The sequence below is a fragment of the Ambystoma mexicanum genome, chromosome 2q, assembly GCF_040938575.1.
Source record: "Ambystoma mexicanum isolate Mex_15411 chromosome 2q, UKY_AmexF1_1, whole genome shotgun sequence".
Classification (NCBI taxonomy): Eukaryota; Metazoa; Chordata; class Amphibia; order Caudata; family Ambystomatidae; genus Ambystoma; species Ambystoma mexicanum.
This window is the reverse complement of record NC_090924.1, coordinates 1,231,225,242-1,231,246,710: the sequence shown is the minus strand read 5'-3', so window position 1 is coordinate 1,231,246,710 and position 21,469 is coordinate 1,231,225,242. Positions and strand designations below refer to the sequence as shown.

Genomic DNA, 21,469 nt, shown 5'->3' with positions numbered 1-21,469 from the left:
TTGGGGCCAGTCTTTTTCCAGTTCTACACAGAACCAGTATGGCACGGGGGTACCTCATGGTCCTCCGGACAAGGCGCAGCTGGCAAAAACCTATACCAACAAAGTGGACAAAGAAGAGGCAAAGGTAGGGGCATAAACTCCACTCCAATAGGCTTCCCGGCCTCTGCTCTGAAATGACTCGCCAGTCCGGGTCCCCAGCCATGCCTCCCCGGTTGGGGGACGTTTAACATCTTTTCTTCATGCATGGAAGGGGATGACCTCAGACCAGTGGGTGCTCAAGACCGTTACCCACAGTTATTCAAGGCATAAATTAGTTTTGCAAAATTGATTAGCCAAAATTGCTAAGTAAAAACAATTGATTAGCAATCCAACCTAAATGATTAGCAATTTTGATAGCTTTATTTTTAAAGGGATGAACAGTTATTTGCAATATGGCAATTGCCTAAATAAGGCGCAGTTTCAACTAACACAATGTTTTATAAAGGTAATCTCTGGCCTTTTTAACCGTGCAGCGCAGGAACTATTCATTTATCACATGGATATTCAAACAACATTTAGAAGGCCTCATGCCTGCAGGTTGTTATCCGTGTGGGACGACGTCTAGCAAATGGCAGGGAATAATGCATCTCCAGCCAATCATCAGGCAGGAGAAAAATCATAGCACAGAGCACCACACTGAGAACACAGCCCGCAGGCATATGCCTTCTAAACGCTCTTTGAAGCGTGGGACGGCAGCAAATCACTGCAGTCCAGTGACGGCATCGGCTCCTTTCAACCTTTTCAGTTGAAAGGGGTCCAAGCTTGGGGGAGGGTCCACCAGCAATTGTCCCCATGTTGGTAGTCAGGAATCTTATGGCATTGCAACATACTTCTTATATTCCATACTTTAAATGCATACTTTGCAGTGCACAGATTACACACATAAACTGCATTTACTGGAGCCCTTCAGGCCATCACCTTCCTTGGGCCTCATCGGTTTCTAGAAGGGTAATCGCCTTGTTGTCTTTTAAGCCGGGTGGCTTTAGAATAGACCGTTGCTGCTAAAGAAGGATCAATAGCTTTTCAGTGGAAGTTTAGTGTTTCAGTTGCCCGCTGTTTGGCAGTCTTGTGATAATGTGGTATTAACCAGAATCCACCCCCTCCTCCCCCATCGCTCCCTGGCTGTCTTTCTTTGTCTTCATTAGAATGTGTATTTGGTTGTATTATTCTCTTTGAATGTATTTGTTCTAATTTAATTAAGTGTAAACGTTACTTGTGAACTGTAAAACACTTTAAAAAAATGTTAGCAGGATTTTTTTTCCACTCCAGGCTAAGTGGCCCCCAAACATCAGATTGAAATGGGCCTGCACGAGCCCTGTTGCAGTCCTGCGCTTCAAAGACATTTAGAAGGCCTCATGACTGTAGTTTGTATTTTCAGTGCTGGGATGACCATTAGCAAATGGCTTGGAAGAGTATATCTTCTTCCAATCATCGGGCCGGAGAAATATTATTTCCGGACACTTGATGACACACAACCGCTTGATAATACAACATGCAGTTGTCCCCATTTTCAATATAGGGAAACGCAAGGACTGAGTTTGCAGTCATTATAGAAGCTGGGCTGCAGAAGTCGCAGGGTTTTTGTTTTTCAAATGTAGGCAGATCTGCCTGCAGGCATATGACCTTGTAAGTGTTTGAAGTTGAAGCACGATGTGTAGACAAATCACTGCACTCCTATGTTTCAAAGAACATTAAGAAGGCAATGCCTTCAGGCAGAGGGGCACTTGTGCCCCCGCCCCCTCTCCGTTCTCTTTGAACAACGGGGCAGGAGTGTCATTTTGCAACCAAAAGGAATCTGGATTGATTGACATGATAGAATCACTCCGGCTGGCCTCCTCTCCTTGGCTCTGGCTTGGTGAAGTGTTAACATGCATCTAGAAAATTTAGCAAGTGCTTCTCACTTCAAAGAGGGGCGGGGAATGCCTTATTATGGTAAGCCTTGATTGGGGGTAGGTGGTGGACAGGTCAAACTGTTTGTGGACTGTTTGTGACCGAGCTGTCGGAAGTAGGATTACAAAAGCAGAAACTGCCTAGACAGCCCAGCAGTTTAGGCGACTGTTATAGGTTTAGTCCTGCCTATAAATGCTATGGCTTTTTTCTCCTCTGTTCCTGCTGGTAAATGGGATTTTAAAAGGTGGATGGATCCAGCCACCTTGCTTCACAGTATGGGAATTTCTGCCCACCATCGCGAAATTTGGTTCGGTCCCTGTAACTAAAATCAAAACTTGGCACCCATAACTACAGGCAGTGGCACACCGCGCGGAGGGGTAGGGGGCGGGGGAGCAAGCAGCCCCCACAGGCTCTTTTGAGAGCATGACCAGGATTTTTGTCACTGACTGGGACACCTCTCCCATTCGGCACTGCACCTGAATGAGGGTGCCGAATGGGAAAGGTGTCCTGCTGGGAGGGTAATGTGTGCTGAGCAATTACTACTCCGCATGGTCATTGTCCTGGCAGCAGGACACCTGACCTTTTCCAAATGAGACAGGTGTCCCTCTGCCAGCAGGACAATGTCCCAAGGTGCATGAGCTAATGTGAGCCATTAGGCACTGATGGGAGTGGGGGCTATTAGCAGCAGGGACCTTTGTCCCTTTAGAAATGTGCATGGGAGGGAGTGATCCGCATTGAGAAGAGTACATCATACTGCAGGCTTTATGAAATAATTACTATGCCTTTACCCAGTGGGGATTTGTTATGCTAACATGAATCTGCATGATGTTATTGTGACTTTGCATGAAGGATGTGGAGAATACAACAAACGCCATCCTCTTATTGCTCAATATATTTATATAATTATGTATATAGTGTAAAGTTAATTATGAAAGGGTAGTTTATTATTTAATGTGCTTTGCTTGAAAGGCATTGCTTCAAATGAAGTATTATTTAAGCACATGAAATGCAAAGGGAAACCTTAATGAATATCTATATCCACTAAACCTGTGAAAATGTGCTCAGTTGCTTAAATTGTCCACTTGCCGCTTTCAACATTTTACCAAACTCTGTGATCCTAGGTAGATCCTTTACTGTCTTATCTGCAGCTCTGTGATTCACTTCAGGGTGTATGTTAATATAACATGCTGTTATTTAAAAAATAAAAAATACCCCGATATAGAGTTGCTCCATAAATAACAATACTGCAATTTAGGTATTTTGCACCACAGTTATTTGACACTTGTCTTACTTATGCTAACTTAATCTAAAGTCGCTTCGTTGGTGCCTCAAAGTATCAAAGGCTGACGCTCCTTGCAATGTCCATTTCTGTGAAGTCATTTCTGCTGGTGCAATCCACATGCAAATTCAGAGGTTTGCATGTATTTTGCACGAGAGCGCTTGAACAGAGCTCTAATGGATGCGTTTCCTGCATCTCTAATGATTCTGCAGTTTTCTTTATTTTAGTATGTGTTAAAATGCCATTTACCACTAGCAGCGCTTTGTGGGCCCGAATGAGACCCTCTGGAATTGCACAGACTGCATTTGCGGGTAAAGTATCAGGACTTTTTTCATTGCTCGCATCCCCCACGCCTGTCATGATTCATGCCAGATGGAGGTGTCTGCTGTGGTTGCGGCGGGGCCGCCATTGGTTTATCCATCACGTTCGGTGAAGTTCGGTTGCAGCGGTCTAGTCTTTTCTTCTCAGACCGCTCCACGCGACCGCTGGGAGTACTTCCTTCCTGTGTTCCCAGCGGCCGGCGCGTTGCAACCGTTCTGCCAGCCGTTCGTTAGCTTTGCGGTGAGACGCTAGTTTTCCATGTTTCCGCTTCGCACCGAAGCACTCTCTTTTTCCATTTCGTTTTGGTTATTCTCTCTGTTTTCTCTTCGCCTCCTCTTTTCTCCCTTCCGGTTCGCCTTTTCCCCTGCAGCGTGTCTGATTTAACTTACCTGGAAGATTCTGTGATTTTTCCTGTTTGCCTCGCTCCTTCTCCTGGGTCTCTGTAGAGTCTCGGGCTATCTCCTGCACTCCTTGCTGTTAGTAACCACGCCTTCTTCCTCATTTACTGGGCAGCTGCTTACTTGTGTATTTCACATCAGTCCATGATAGCATCCAGCGCCCCCTCCTACGGCCAGCACCGCTAGAACATCTAGGAGGTTTTTTCCACATACAGGCTTTTTCCACATACAGGCTTTTTCCACATACAGGCTTTTTCCACATACAGGCTTTTTCCTCCTACATGGCCTGTTCCCGGGGCTGGGGCCGTGGTGTGGTCCTTAAGTGGTACATCACGGCTTCTACCCGTGTCAGGTCGCTGACTTCAAGAAAGGAGAACGATTATCTAGCCCATCGGCAAGGCATCGAATTAACGGACCCTGATTCTACAGGTGAGGAGAGTGGTGCTTATAGTTGTCAAGGGTTTTGACCCATGTTGAATTATTAGACTGGGTAGATGTGGGGATGAGCTGTCGCCACCCATCATTCTATCCCAGAACAAAACTAAATCAATAGACTGGGTGGATGTGGGGATGAGCTGTCGCCGGCCATCATTCCATCCCAGAACCAGGAAAACTGCGCGGTTGTGCGCACACCAAAATGATTGTCTAACCTGCCACCCACCAGTGCCAGCATGATGGACCGGAAGCGCCAGGGGTGAAAGGTGGTGTCAAAGGAAAAATAACAGTGTTGTTAGACCAAAAGCGCCTTAAAATCACCTTTGTTTTCCTGAATGCAAGCTCAAAGTGCCTATTTCGAACATTGCAGGATATTCAAAAATCTTACTGAACACCAGCAGACATCTGGCCGAATGAAGTGTTGTGTGCATACAAAATCTGGGAAGATGAAGAGCCCAAAACAATGTTTATAACAAAACTGGCTGAGCTGTGGATGTCAGCAGCTTGATTGAAATTGGATTTAAAACCACTAAAATCGAAATGTTTAAATTAAATGAGTGACCTACTTTTGAGTGTCACCTAGTTTGCAACTGTTAAATGTCATGGTTTTGAACTTAGAGTCAGCATTTTAGCTGCATGTGTAAAAATTGTAAGTTTGATTTAAACTGGGAACAAACAGGACATTTAGCTGAAGCTTGACTTAAAGAAATTGAATTCTGCCTGACAACTACCCCCGACGGGAGTTGAACTGGCTCAACAACTCTTCCCAGGCCTGACTGCATCCTGCTGCCCCCACCAAAAGGAGATCACACCTCTCTGATTGAATTAAGGGAGGGGTACCTGCAGACTGCAGGAAATTGAACAAAGCCCTGTCCTGGGCTCAGGCAAATGTTATATTGGGGGGTCATAAAATGGCTTCCTCTTGGGAGAAACTGGGAGGGGCAGTGCCTGTGAGAGCCAGCTGAGCTTGGGGGAAGTGGATAAACCAGTTATTACACCATGTGATGTGGGAAGCCACACCCCTTTTTGACCAGGGCATAATTTTAAAAAGACAGATAACTCGTAGTGCGGACTGGTCAAAATTATATAAATAATATCATTATTCTTGGGATTTTTCCGTGTACATTTAAGAGGTGTTGGGACCCTGCTGTATATTCTGGGGGGGTTGCTAGCAGAAAATAGGGTCTTACTCCAAATATCTGCATGTTCAAAATCTGACACTTCATCAATTAATGTCCATACTCCTTGCGCACATTTGTGTAATTTTTGGTAAATGTCCGATATTGGTAAACCGACCAAAAAGCGCAAAATGTTGTCATTTCTGAATCCCAGCTCGCAGGAACATGGGGCTTGAACAGAGACCTGTCTTAATTCATCTGTAATATGTACATGTAATGTCAACCACTTGTGTATCTGGGAAATATGTATTTGAATCAAATATAGATTTGTGGGCAAATTGACCAGGAGAGGATCCTCTGACCCATAAACAGACCTCATCATGATGACAATCCATTTCCTTCCCCCAATCATGAGAGAGGGGAGAACTGGGCCAATGACAAGTAGAGGGGGGCAGGCTCAGTTATGCCACGCACACACCCACTTTCTAAACACATAAAAGCAGACCGTGCAGGACAGGTAGGGAGATTCACTTTCCACTTTCTTGCGGGACGTTTTGCCGGGAGACTCCAGACTTCAAATCCAACAACCTCCAGAGATCCAGAGAGACCAGAAATCCAGAGAGACCAGAGATCCAGAGAGACCAGAGATCCAGAGAGACCCGAACTTTGCAGTGCTGAGAGCAGAACCAGAGACCAGATCACTGTGAAGAACCGCTAGCAGAAGTCCAGCCAATCCTGACCCGATCGGTGACGAAGCCATTCCTGTCCAAAAGATAGTGTGAGTACTCTAGGACTGTGCCAGACTAATCTCTTAGTTTAAAATAATCTAATTAAAACTATTTTAACCTATTTAGAACTACCTCATAGGAATCGTGTGTGTCATTCTGTCCTTTTTAAAGCTGAAAACTGTCACCTGTCATTTTGAACTTTTAAATTTCAAATCCGAAAAACTACCTTCACAAAATCGGCCGTATCTCCGGAACCGTTTGTGCTAGGACCGAAATTTCTAGGCTTTCCAACGAACCTAGAACCGACTTCCTACTCCTTATAGGGCCTCCGTAATTGCGCTCGACGCACGCGATTAAATTTGCCGCGATTTGACATTTTGCACCATTTCAGCCACGTGTAAAAATCAGCAGCTCCTTGCTTTCCTTTGCTAAAATTCGTTTTAACCTGCTAGTTACTCATAGAGCATTGCTAAAGTGAGCCTGAACTAATACCAACTAGCTATCACTCACCCTGAACCTCTACAGGGAATGAAAATCAATTTTAGCATCATTTCACTTCATTGCCACCACATTCAAAGCATTTTGGGCCTGTGTTTTAAAATCATACCTGTTTTTCTCTAAGCTTGCTAGGGGGGAACTGCGTTTCGTATAGCATTTTGTTGGGATTCTTGAAGACTGTGTGCTCTCCTTCCATTTCTTACATTGCAAAGGGGGGGGGGGGTGAATTGCCAGAGAAAAAGTGATTATATTATCTTTTGCTAAATCATATCAAGTTATTTCTGTACTGCATTTTATTCATCATTGCATTGTCCTTGAAGCCATAAAAGCATTCTCAGCTACTACATCCTCTCTATATCACTTCTAAGCCATCAAAAAGAGTGTACCACTGTAACATTATCCATTGTTGATCACTATCATCCTCACAAGTGTGCTATCAAATATTAATTTACTATAGAAGTGTGATATATATATATATATATATATATATATATATATATATATATATATATATATATATATATATACTTTAATTTTTCAAATAAACCTTTTAAATTTGCAAAACAAGCCTACTTCTTGGCTCAGTGGGGTCAAGGGGGATTCTAAGAGAGGGGTGTTGTACAAGGGTTCATCATCCAGATTATAACTTGGCATAAAAATATATAAATAAGGGCTTCCCTTGGGCATCCCAGACAAGGCACTGACGTAGTGGGATTGCTTGATTGGAGTCACTTACAAAGTGGGGAGGTTCAATCTCTTTGCCAGAGTTTACCAAGCAAGCATCGAGGGGATATAGGACAACGCCCCCCAACCCCGCTTGCAATGCTGGATATTCCCCTTCCTACAAGCAGTGTTATCATTGCCATGGCAGTGTGAGCACCGCACTAATAACAGCCATAGGCTTTCTAAATGTTTTTTGAAACACGTGACGGCACACGTGACTGTAGTACCGTGCTTCAAAGAACAGGCTGCTTTATCAGTGCACGGTCTGTGTGAGCCCCACACTGATAAAACAGCCTGATAAGACATTCTAAAATGTTTTCTGAAGTACTGGATGGCAACAAATCACTGCATGCCACGCTTCAAATAACATTAAGAAGACCAGCCCCCTGCACTGATAGCATAGCTTACAGGCCAGGGATCTTCATTAACAAATACTTACCCACGGCATTCATGATGGCTGGGCAACCGAGCTGTGACTTGAGCTGTTACTTCCGTTCTCTGGCCTCTGTGCATGTCTGGCAGTGCCGGAGCCTCTTCCCCTCTGCCTCGACTGTGCGCTCTGCACCACAAGCACAGCACAAGCCAGGCTAAGTAAACATGAACCCTCCCAGAAATCATGTCGCAGTTTGTGCGACATGATTATGGAAATAAAAAGCAAATCGGGAGTATTGTATCGCAAAATGCAATGCGATACCGCTTATTTTATGCCTTGTTATTGTTATTTTATGCCTTGTTATTGTACCAAGTTCCACAGACCACCAAGAAGTAGACACCTATCGCCAGCACACCTGCAGATACTGCTGGAAGAGGTGCAGATACTTCGGGAAAAGGGCGCCAAAGAGGTCACCCCTATTCATCAGGTAGGGGGCCATAGAAGTTGTCCCCATTCCTCCGGTAAACAAGGGTATTTATTCAGTGTACTTACTTGTACCCAAAAAGGATCTCGCCATGCGCTCTGTGTTAGACTTGCGCCCAGCGAACACATTTGTCAAGCCGCAAAAGTTTCAGAATGACAAAATTTCAGGAAGTAATCCCACTTTGATGCAGTGGGATTACATGGCAACACTGGATATGCAAGATGCATACTTCGATATTTCAATGTTGCCAGCGTACAAAAAGTACCTAAGGTTCATGATCGAGAACAAACACTATCGGTTCAAGGTTCTTCCCTTCAGCATTGCTTCAGCCCCAAGCGTTTTTACAAAGGTACTGGCAGTAGTAACAGCTCACCTGTGCAGGCAGTCCATTCCAGTCTATCCTTACCTCGACGACTGACTAATAACAGGAGATTCGTACGGAACATGCCTATCAAACACCCAGGAGGCGGTAGATCTCCTTCAGTCTGGGATTCTCGATCAATGAGACAAAGTCCAGCCTAGACCCCTGCCAAGTCAAGCAATTTCTGGGTGCTCTAATTCAGACAAAAGATGGGCTTGTCTTCCCCTCCAACGAGAGCGTCCAAAACTTGCTGTTCCAGAACCCCCACTATGTAGCCAATCGCGAGTTGACCATATGCAAAGCCATGCGACTGTTAGGGATGATGGTCTCTGCGTTTATCTAGTCCCAAATGGCACGTTTGCGCATGTGCCCCATGCAAGAGTGTTTCTCGAGCCAGTGGTGTCAGGCCAGCTAACAATGGGACAATCTAGCGGTTGCCTCACCAGCCCTCGTTCTCTCTCTGCAGTCGCGGTCGTGGGAAAACCTCTTCCAGGGGAAGACCTTCACCACCCCTGCAGTAGAAGCCACTCTCACCACGAACACATCTCTGACGGGGTGGTGGGGCTCACCTCCTTCAGCAGATTGCGCACAGCGTTTGGTCCCCAGCAGCAGCTTCCAACCACATAAACCTGTTGGAACTACTAGCAGTGTTCAAGGCTTCCTTGAAGGCCTTTCAAACACACCTCCAGGGAAAGATGTCCTAGTCCTCACAAACAGTACCACAGCAATGTACTACCTGAACAAGCAAGGGGGCACGCACTCTCCAGGGCTATCCAAACTGTCACAAAACATATGGAAATTGGCTCTCAAACACAAGATGTTCCTCCTGTCACAACACAGTCCAGGGGAACTCAATCTTCTGGCGGATGTGCTCAGCAGAGACTTCACTACCCGTAGAGTATGAATGGCGATTACATGAAGACATTGTTCTCAACGTCTCCACAGACTGGGGCTTCGCAGAGATTGACTTGTTCACAACTCTGGAGAACGCACAATGCCCAGATCACGCCTCGAGGTACCCGCAGAACTGCTCCAAGGGGAACGGACCCTTGATAACATGGTCACGGAAATTTGTCTGTTCTCCCCCCCCCCCCCCCCCGACTCCCCTGCTAAACAAGATAGTGCACAAGATGCACCAGGAACCAGTCACAATGATTTTGGTGGGCCCGCCAACCCTGGTTCTCTCATCTGATGGCAATATCAGTCTCCCTTGCGAGGAAACTTTCATGCCCATACAACATGCTGTCAGAAGACCAGCGGGGAAACACTTCATCCATGCCCGCAAACTCTCAATTTAGCAGCCTGGCTCCTGAGGTCATAGAGTTCGGACACCTCCATTGCCCTCAGAGATGCATGGACATACTTAGAGAAGCACAAAAACCTAACACCAGACATAGCTCTAACAAATGGAAACACTTTGCCATCTGTTGCAATACCAAGAGCATCAATCCGATTGACTGCTCACCAACACATATACTATATTGAGGCCTGGTGTTCAATTCCCTAAAGGTCCACTTAGTTGCACTTTCAGCTTACACCACATCCCAGAAAAAGGTTTGTGGTGGAAAATTCCAGTAATCAAGGCTTTTATGGAAGGGTTAAAACAACTTTATTCCCCCTATGTCCAACCCAGCTCCCGGATGGGACCTGAATGTTGTACTGACTAGACTAATGGGGCCTCCCTTTGAACCTATGCATAAGGATAGCCTTAAAGCACTCACTTGCAAGACAGTCTTCCTGGTGGCAGTCGCATCAATAAGGAGAGTTAGTGAACTGCAGGCCATTTCACTTCAAGACCCATTTGTCACGATTCACAAAGATAAGGTGGTGGTGCGCACGCACCCACAGTTTGCACCAAAATTTATTTTGAAGTTCCAATCAATAGAACTACCCACCTTTTTCCAGAAACCCAATAACGTGGCAGAAAGAAGCCTCCACACACTTCATGTGAGCAGAGTGGTGATACATTATCTGGAGAAACCAAAACCACTAAGAGTAACAAACCAGTTTTTCGTTTCAGTGGCAGCTGGTAGAGAAGGGGACCCTGTCTCTAAATCAGCCATTTCAAGGTGGATCGTAAACTGCATCACACTGTGCTATACTCTTGCCAAGAGAGATCTGCCCTTCAAGCCTAGAGCACCCTCTACTCTGGGCACTGGGGCTTCCACAGCATTAATAGCCAATGTTCCCCTTAAGTCCATTTTTGTAAAGCAGCAACCTGGAGTTCTGTACACACATTTACACAACACTACTGCCTAGATGCACACTTTAGGTCTGACTCTCAGGTGGGACAATCGGTGCTAAGACATCTCTTTGCTACTGTTCCTTCACACATCCCACCACCATCTTTGGGTACTGCTCGCTAGTCTATGCACAGCATGCGATACTAAGCAGATTAACAAGCATCAGAAGACATGCATTACTTACCGTAATAGCATTTCTGATTATAGCATTTCGGATGATTTTATCTGCTTAGTTTCACATGCGCCCTCCCTTCCTCCCCTCTTGGAATAGAAGGAACCCTCACGGCAGAAAAAACACAATGATATGATATGATATGATATGGTATTTGTAACGCGCCTATACACAGGTGTGACCTGTGATGCGTGAGGGATTTTGAGTACACTACACATCACGTTGTCGGCCATGTCGATGTCCCCTTTCGATCCTTGCAAGAAATACGCAATACTCAGCAATTACCACTAGATGTCGGACTATATGCACAGCAGATACAATCGTCAGAAATGCTATTATGGTAAGTAATGCATGTCTTCTTCAGGTTGGAGAGATACTTGATATCTCTCCAAAGCCTTGATAGTCTGGGAGAGCGGCACACATCACCATATGTGGAGTGCCAAAGGGATACCTAGTATCCCGTTCGCTCTGCTCCTGTGACTTTATGGTCACATAGACAATCTCCTAGCTATGGCTGGTGGCAGTGGATGTGTTCTACCAACTATTGTGTGATTTTTCCTACCCAAGGCTATGTCCATAGCCTCAGTAGTGCACAGTAGCAGCACTCAAGTACCAACTTGGAGCATCCCTTCTTTTTTGGCCATTGCTAGCGTGTTTGTTCTTTGATGCCCATCTTCTACCATTCTGGGAGTGGGAGCCCTGTGTGTGTCTTTTGTCTTTGTCAGGAACCCTTGGGTGTCCCCGCCTAGGCTCCAGAGTGTCAGGGCAGGCAGGACGTGGGTATCCAGTTTTCCACTCCCCTGTCCCTCGTCTGCCAGAGTGCCTGAATGGGACCAGCTCCCACTGGGGGTCTGGTCTCCTGATTGGACAGCCAAACGCCCCCTTTCTGTAAACTGTTGAGGAAGACTGCAGAGGAGTGAATGCTGGAACTGTATGAAAGGCGAGGCACCTGGAGTGAAAAGCAAGTCAACCACTGGAAGCTGAAGCAACCGAAGAAGACTACCAGACACACCTGCAGACCCTTTGCAACACCATGAAGAAACCACTGCTGTCCTCACCCCATTTTCTGTGCGACGGACGAACTACAAAGAGGATGCCTCCTTCCCAGTGACTGGTTGGAACAGCCAGTCCCAAGAGGAACTTTGATTTGAGCCATCTCCTAAGGTACTGTGGTTTCCAGAGCTGTGGAACCCCAATATCAGGAAAACTACTGCCCATTTTGAGTGCATCATCGTGGAAAGGCTGAATCTGCCAAATCTTTGCTGGGCCCTCAAGGACACTCCAGAGACCCAATCCAACTGGACCAGACCCCCTCATCAGAGTGTGGGGCTGCAGGATCCAAAGAAGATTAACCAGGCAAATCACATCAATGGTTGGTGCTGCATAAAAGGCACCAAAATACCGCTGAGTGATGAGAGAAGTTGCTGAAATCCGTGACGGTATCCTCCCTCGAGACTGCTGCTGAGACACTGTCCAATGTACTCCCTTTAGTCATCAGACCAAGGTATCCGGAGGTCGGGTCCAGAGCTACAACATTGCAGAGCATCCACCTCAAACGTTTTCTTCAAACCTATGGTACTGTGGTGGAAAAGGGCATTGCTAACCTTATTCCAGAAAGTCACTCCAGAGCGTTGGAGTGCATGAAGAGGTGTTCAGGGCAACCCCCTCTTACCTCTACTCAAACCGCTGCTTGTGTCCCTTTAGCGAGTCCTTTAACAGGGCCAACATTGGTTAAGCCTTCTTGTATCTTTCCTGAGGTGTAGAAAGTATCCACAGTATCTTTTGATTTCTGCTGCTTTTGAAGACTTTAAGCCTCTCCGAACTGCCTTTTAGCTAGGGTTGCGTTTTGTACTTTAAAAGACTTGCTGTGCAGGGAAACTGCCTCTAGAACCTGAAGCTCTGTTAGGATAACACTAACCAACTGTTTCCTTCACAAAATCACTATACTATGTATTCTGACTAAATACAATTACTGTATTACTTTGTGGGTGCGTGTTATTACCGATAGTATGGTAGACCTGTTAAACTCCTGTAACAATTGTGCGCGTTCAGCAACTATCCACTAAGAAGTGGTCTTTTGAAAGTATTGTAAAGTATACCTATGTGTGTTGGTTTATCGTTCTAAGTATTTAACAGTGACTCTTTTGTAAATATAATCTATATTTTAATATACATTTGTGTAAGTGTGTTTTTTAATGTGCATTACTAGCTAGGTTCAGTGTACTTGGCTATAGCTCACATCTTCCTCTTAAGATAAGCCTGACTGCTCTGCCACTCTACCAAGGTCCTTAAGTAGTAAAGACTGATACTAAGAGTTTGGGATCTACAAACCACTGGGATAGCATAGTAGTGTTACCTTCAAGTGGGACTTTAGGAAAATATCTCCTAACAGTCACTTTGCTTGCTGCATGCCATAATGTGAGCAACAGTCGGCATGTGTATGAAGGATTAACCCCTTTTTTCCTTTAGTGTCTTGGTTACTTGGGATAAAGCCCTCGGCTTACTCCACCAACTTGATGGAACACAGTGCCCACAACTCCTTACCAACTCCTATGGGTCTCTAAGACTGAACCCTTGTAACTCTCTGGGCCCAGGATCTCAACAGGTCGATTTCTTGCTCTCTTAATATTGTGTCTGATGGGCTAAGTGGTGCAATACTTTCTCTGATTTGCTAGCTTTTCCCATCTGAGTGTAGTTGGGTTCTCACTAACATGGACCACTCCCCTTGATTAAAAGCTCTCCATCTCCTTAACGGTAGCTGCAAATATTGGGACTTGTCTGGCCCCTGCACAGTTCTACCATATTAAAGTTATGCAGGGGATGCATGGTGGTATCTTGAGTTGTATTTCTACTGCAGAGTGTATGGGGAATTGATCCTCATCTCTGCATGTCCATTTAATGTGCACACGATCTGAGTGAGGGAAAATTGGTGAGCGTTGAGGGATCCCCCATTTACATAGAGATCCACAGCTTGCAACCAGTGGCACTGCCTGATTGAATTTGTAAAGACTCAAAATATCCAGGCATTCATGATACAAAATCTATTGCAAGTTTGGAGCCACCAACGAATCTGCAGGGTGATTGCAGGTTCTGATACAGCTGCAGAGAAAGCCTTGCGTTAGGGTGGCACAATGTCAGCAGAAGCAGCTCTTACAGCTCACAGGAAGCAAGATCATTCAGAAGCAAAGAATGGAGAAGACCCCACACCATAAGAGATGGCAGCCACTAGGGGTCACCAAGCGTGCCCAAAGCATTGCCCGGGTCATACTTAGGATGGAAATTGTATCCCTGCAGAAGCCCTAATTTGAGGGATTCGGGGCCTGGCATCAGCCTCTTTGTCATGCCTCGTCGGTCCCTGCAAGAGATGTTTTCACAAGTACAGCAAGCTGCTGTGCTTGAAGATGCGTGTGGTTCAGGTCGATGAAACACTGGGCGGCAGGAGCTGGGGATAGTTATTCTATTGCCTTGGCCTCTTTGGGAGAGAATGAATGAAGGAATGCATGGTTGAAAAAAAATGAACAAACAAAACAACTGATAGGCACCCCCTTACTGCTCTTTCTGACCGGAGGGGTGCCAGGTCAGTTTGTGGGTAGTTTTGAGCTTGTTGTTGAAGGTAAGGAGGTTACCTTCAGTGTTGATGCATGTGAGGAGGTACTCCTCTAGCGTCCCGAAAATCCAATACAACTCCCCCACCACCCCACCTATCAATGTGCAGTCTATTCTAAGATTCTGGAGCAGATTTTGATGGGTTAAGGAAAGGAAGTGCATAGAAGGGTGCCATATGTTTTCTTTTAGTTGTTTTGAGGCTAGTCTGTCTCTGCATTGGTGGACCAGGCAGATTTGCAGAGACGGATGACCTAGTTTCCCTCCAGCATGCCTGTGGCATTTTGAATGACCAAGTGATGGGAGATTTAAAATGTCAGCATCCAAGGGTGGAGTGGGGCTAATGCAGTGAAGTCTGGAGTTTGTGGCCCTCCCATTGCCATCTATTATTCATGTGTTTTCCATGCTTTGGAAGAGGTGTAGGTATCCTTGACAGGCACTGGCCATTGATCCTTACTAGGCACCGAGGGCACAATTCAGGAATATGTTCACTGCAGAAAATCTGAAGATGTGCTAGTCATCACAGGTGTGCTCCTGCTACCTTATAACTTATTCACAAGCCCTACAATTGAAGCAAATATGCAGCTGCCTGGAACATCTTTGACATGCTCACATCCAAATGAAACTTTGCTCAAAGGCATCTTAAAGATGCTCCTGGTAGTTGGGAATTTGCTCCAGCTATAGGCTTTGTGAATCAGGTAGGAAGTAGCAGGATGAATTTCTAGATGCTAAGGGCATTTCCTAATTTGCTCGAGTGCAAAGTTTTGTTAAACAGGCCCTGAGTGGCATGGGTGTATTGAACGTAGAGTCTTTTGGCTTTGTAGCTTGGCATAATAGCCCTCCTAGAATGGTGGCCTGTTGGTGCAATAAGAGGTTTTAAAAAACACGACTTCTATCCTATAGCCATCAAGTTTGATGAAGATTGTGGCCTTCCCAGGCTTCAATAAAGGACAGTCAAAGCAGCAACATCACAAACCAGGTCCCTCTACTCCTATAACATGACTTACTCAGAGGTACAAGCAAGATTTCCTCTTTCTTTGAAACCCCCATCCTTCCATTACAAGACACACAAGAGTCTCCTTGCCCCACACAAAAAAAGTAGCAACTTGCAGTTGGTAGAAAAAGGCGCAACTCCTTTATTGGGCAGGAGTCCACTTACAGGTGATCTGCATCTTAATGAGCTGGCCTTCTAGCTGTGGCCCACTGGAAGTAATTGTGATTTCCTCTCTTACCATGCACTCATAGTCCGATGACAAATCCAGAAATGCAAGATATGAAGGCATGTTGTTTGCTGCTGCATCCTTGTTAATCAAATGCCACAACACAAACATGTGGTCGAATGTGGAGAGCCCCGGTCTGAATCCTCCCTGCATTCAGTTCAGGATGACCTATTCCCCAATCCACTTGTTTAATTCCGACAGTATGAGATGACAACATATTTTTTCATCAATATATATCAGGCTGATTGGTGAATAAGAGGTAACCACATCAATGGTGCCTTTCATATAAAATGATATAATGATTGAGTAGGACCAAGATACAGGGGACACCCCTGTTCCCACAAATAATGGAGAAACCAACCGACACAAATGGACCCACCAATCTTGAGAGTGCTTAAATACTACAGCTGTTATCATATTTTTTATTGATGATATATGTAATTTAATAGGTACTGCTATTTTAATTTTGTGAAAAGGAGAGTTATTTGACTAAAACACAATAAATTATTTTAAAAAGCAATGTCCCCAAGGTGTCCCCTGTCCTCCCCAGATTGTATGCGTCACCTACGCCTCTTAGTAGGATAGTCTTTATTCTACACTACACATTGTGTGAAAACATTATTGGATTCTAGTACCAAAGAGAAAATACTGTCCTCATCAAGGGTTTCCTTTAAACCTGCTTGTTTACATTCTTTGATTTGTCTTTACTGCAACCACTTTTGTTTTTTTGGGTCTAGTAAAAATGCTAAGAATGAATGCTTTCGACTCCTACATCGTAGGCTTTTTTTAATATTACAAAGTCATGGGATCGCTCAACTAGAAGAGGGGAGTACTAAAAAGTTACTTACAGCTGAGGGTGAATGGGTAGTTCGGTAGTTTACAGAAATGTACTTGTTTACCAGTTCTACTCACCCAGAGTATAAAGTGATTGAGTGATTTACTTCAGTAGACAATTGAAATTAAATTATTTGTTTAAACATTTTATCTGGAGATTTGTTATCGGCTATACTACTAAGAAATCCTCATGACTTCAGTTTGTGGTCGCGCTTTGTCCTGGAAAGCTAGATTCCCAGTGGGCAGGTCTCCACTTTGCACAAAACTATTTATTGTAGTTTGGAAGTGGTGCCTCTGACATTGTCGCAAAAGAGCATACTAGCTTACAGATGTCGCATAGATTCAAAAGATGATTGTGTGCAGTTCATATTGGCGGGTTTTGAGTTCACTGTTTTTAGGACTCTCAATATCGCACCATTAACAGATAAAATTATTATCCAAAACGTATACAAGCTAGTACATTCAGTGTAGGATACATACATGCACTATTATATCTTACTTGGGTACCATGTGAGACTTTGATACACAGTTGCTATGCAGGCCTTCTAAAAATTGTGTACAGTGTCTACTAAATATATTTGTATAGGTTGTAGATTTAGTTTCTAGTGAATCACTTCAATCAGTAGCTTCTAATGCTATTGCTCTTTGGCAACATAGAGAATGAACTTTGGAAGTAGTTGTCAATGATTCTTTTAATTTTAGAAAATCTAATAGCTACTGTGAAAGGTCTATGCCATGAAAACATAGTAGATGATTGGAGCCTATTAGAGATTGTACATGGCCATCACGGAAAGACAATTCACAAAGAGGTTACTCATAGTAACTCTCGCCTGGAGAGTGAATAGCCAAATCGCAAAGAGGTGGCAACGTGCAACTCCCACTTACTCCTGACTTATTCTTCTCTTTTCAATAGTAAGTTAGGATTAAGTCCTGGTTAATTCTTGTAACATCTTTATGGATCAGTCCCATAATGTACAAACAAGCACTAAACTCTGGATCACGATGTATGTCATATTTTGTTTTTTTACATTGTGCTTCTTAGAATACGGCTACATCTTCAATGATTGCTCATTATACAGTGGTGCAAGCATCCTCATTAATTACTGTTTCTTTTCATGTGCATAGAAATAGGCATTACAGCGTTTGTTTTCTCATTTCAGTCAGTACTGCACCTTGCCATCTATAAAGGTCCATAATATGGTCGTCATGATGCAGTAAGTATGAGTTCTATTTTAGTGTAGAACTTCTTTGTCCAGAGTGAAGTCTAGGACTTATGCATGGCAATATAATGTTCATAGTTTTTGAAAACCTGTTTAGTTTCACTGTACATCATACTGAGGTCAACATGTATGAAATGTTTCTTTTATGGATTGTAGTTTCCGTAAATAAACATCTCATAAATGTCGACCTCCGTTGTGGGTAAACTAATGTTAAAACTTTGACTAAATACATGTAAATTCAGCATAACTTTAGAAATCAATAATTGTGGTTTATTTCCAGAAGTTGTTAACATCATTTATACTATTACAAAACTGTATTTCCCACTAAGGCTGTTTGGAGGTGCTCTTTCATGTTTTCTATTGTAAAATTGGTGATTGTTCCAGGTTTGTGTAAAGAATAACGTAATCTTACAATGTATTTAGGCACCTGTTGTCTGCTTTATAACAAGGGTTCTACTGATATTATAGAATTAGTTGATGTATTTTAGCATTAGTCACTGCAAATCGTGATAGGGTAGTACACGCTGTGATTTTTCAAAGGTTAGTCTTAAATATTTTACTGATTGCTTATATTTGTAAGTGATAGTGCCAGTTATCTCAATATTGCCAGTTATCTCAATATTGCCATCTAATTTACAGTAGCCATAAATATAAAGGCCATGTTGTCTTGTGATCTTTCCACTGTACTTATTTATCTTTTTTTTTCCTCCCATTTTGATCACTTTTAATTTCATAAAAGCAACTATTTATCTTATTAGAAAGTGACAGGAGAAAGTAAACTACTTCATAAAACCCACTAATAGACCTTTCAGCATGGGACTTGTATTTATTCATGTGACATGCATTCCTTCACCTTCTTGTGCCTACATTGGAAACGGTCTTGTCTTAATTTATAAAATGGCTTCCCTGGATGCACATCTATTATTCAAGTTTGACGCTGGTGCCCCAAGACTAGAATTCCTTTGGGTTTGGTGTCATCTTTAGATTTCTTGGACTGGTTTTTAGTGTCGGCTGAAAGATAAGCGAGAACTTTGCCCTTATGTCACTATTGTGGAGTTTCAGCTTTTGCATTTGTGTAATGATACACACACTTCAGTTTGCTGTTCCCTTCCTATAAGGCATGCGTTCAAACATGGTTTTGACCGACCCTTAGTTGGGCTTCTACGGTAGGCCAAAATTGGATGAATTCTCCTCTCACACCATTTATAACATTACCTCTAGCCCCTCCCAACCACATGCATGAAAGAAGTTGAATTTATACTAAATAATCACAGTTTCCAGATGTGTCTATTTTCCACACATTTGGGCTCCAAATACCTCATATTTGTATCCTGTATCTGACTCTAGTGATTATATAATGCAAACCTAGCTAGGAAGCAAAAGAGCTCTGTACATGTTGAGGGTAAGCAATGTGGTAAGGTAAAATTAACAATATGTGCATGAGGTCTTGAGTTCCTTCCTGGAATTGCCACCGGAATGATTTTCCATTTGGAAAGGGTGTATAGCAAGAGATGTGTTGGGGTTACTCTAGTGTTGTAAACATTGCCCTAATTGGTATCCTATTACAGTTTGAGGGTCCTTGCACCACAGTTCTCTGCGCTCATTGTGATGTCAGCTAGAATGTTGGAGGCAGACGTTCCAGCGAGGGCAGTAGGTCATTGTCCAGTTAAGAGCAGCCTTCTCAAGGTTGTCTCTGCATGGGCAGCTTACTTTTGTAACTCAATTTAAATAAATGGAGGACGCTGACGTGCTTGCTTGGGCCATTGTTACAACACTGGGGACGATCTGTGTAATAGTACTCACCGATGGTGCCCCTGCCAGCAACATACTGATGGATGGCATTGTAATGAAATCCAGCAAGCTAGGATTATAGAGGATACCCAATTCCTGGGATCCCAGGGAACCTTGCCATGAGGAACTGGTGCAAGTGCAGAGGAAAGTAGCACTTTCACATTAAAATACCTGTGATGTCCACGTGGAAGCTCTTGAGGGATTTCGAAGACTGGTCCTCCCGCGTCAGTGCATCATTTTCCCTAGTAAGGCAATGACTGGCATGTGTAACTTTAAAACATTGTTAGCTAGCAACATAATTGCAACTGAGCAGCAAAGAGTAAGAAACACGTAAAGGTGCATCCACTTGAATGTAGGAAACTATCATAAGTGATTGAAAAAGGTTATCCAGTATTAAAACACTGAGACTAATGAACATTGAGACATTTCGTGAGGCACAGCCACACGGCTGTGTCTAATGCCAAGTGCCAGCTAGATGAATGGAATTTGGTTTACCCTATGTCCGTGCCTGTTACCTGGTGTGGAACTGAGTACTATTGTGAAGTGGGAGAATGGGAGAAAAAGCTCCCCCCAATCTCCTCGCGACCATGGCCCAGAGGATCGCGGCCCAGACACCCACCACGAGATGAATTCGTCTATCTACCAGACGACCAAATACCCTTGTTCAAGAACATAGGGATATGCCCACCAGCCTGCCCTACTCAAGCCGACACCTGCGGCATGGATGAACTCGACTAAGACCTCAACAACAAGCACCCACATCGTTAGAGATGCCATGACGACCTAGCCAACTGCCAAGAACACACGTGCCACCATGCACACTGGACACTCACGCACCAACCCACACGAAGAATATATTCAGTGCTATGACGTAGGTGACGGATACACCCACTGATGCGCATCTTTATTATTTTTCACATAGGTTTTTCGTAATGCAGAAACGCAAGACGCATAAAGCACTCGCGTATACGCTTGCTGACGCTTCTCCCACCCCTTGCATCGTGATGAGAATATAACGAAGACGTAATACTGCCTATGAAGCCATGTCACACCGCAACACAGGTGCCGTGCATTACACATCCCCATCCATGAACCAGGCCCAAGTAGGCCGCAAGCAAGAGCCGCCATGAACACTGAATGAGTGAGAGTACAAGTGCTGATCCCGCAGAACGAGCTCAGCGAGAGCTCAGAGCCAAGGGGGCGATGTTGCAACTCATATGCTACCAGCCGGCGCCAAGGTCACACCTGTAAGCAAAGCCAAGCACACAGAAGCAAAATATAACTTTAAATGTGCAGAATTCTGCCCCAGCCACGGTCTCTCCACACGTGACCAAGCCAACCTGACGGGGTGCCAGACCCACGAGGGAGAAGTCGCCTGGGTCTCACGTCTGGGACACAGGTTGCAACAATGAAATGACCCGATGGACACCTACAGCAATGGGAATGGTCTGCTCTCAAGCCTATGAGCAAATCTGCACATTGTCTGCACGAACACATAGTTACATATTGTTGCTAGTGACAGGTACACCGCGAGCTGGGAACAACGATGGTCCCAGACTGGGGGGCTCGCGGGTGGACCAATCAGAACATGGGGGCACTCATCACTGACGCCACTAACATTAGCCAATCATTAGGGGTCTTTGTGTAACAATTTTCAAGTATCTAATAGAAGGGACAACCCAAGTATACCACCTGACTCATCCTCAACCACTAATACTGTTCTCTATATGTATGCTATA

At 44.3% G+C, this 21,469-nt stretch overlaps 1 protein-coding gene across 4 annotated transcripts in view; it reads left to right on the top strand.

Moving 5' to 3' along the window:
* The window catches only part of TMEM106B (transmembrane protein 106B), a 177,296-nt gene that overhangs the window by 95,660 nt on the left and 60,167 nt on the right, over positions 1 to 21,469 (top strand). For all 4 annotated transcript variants that reach the window (XM_069648628.1, XM_069648626.1, XM_069648627.1 and 1 more), the window contains exon 7: positions 17,880 to 17,933. In XM_069648628.1, coding sequence (XP_069504729.1) covers positions 17,880 to 17,933 — 54 coding nt within the window. The remainder of the gene's footprint in view (positions 1 to 17,879; positions 17,934 to 21,469) is intronic.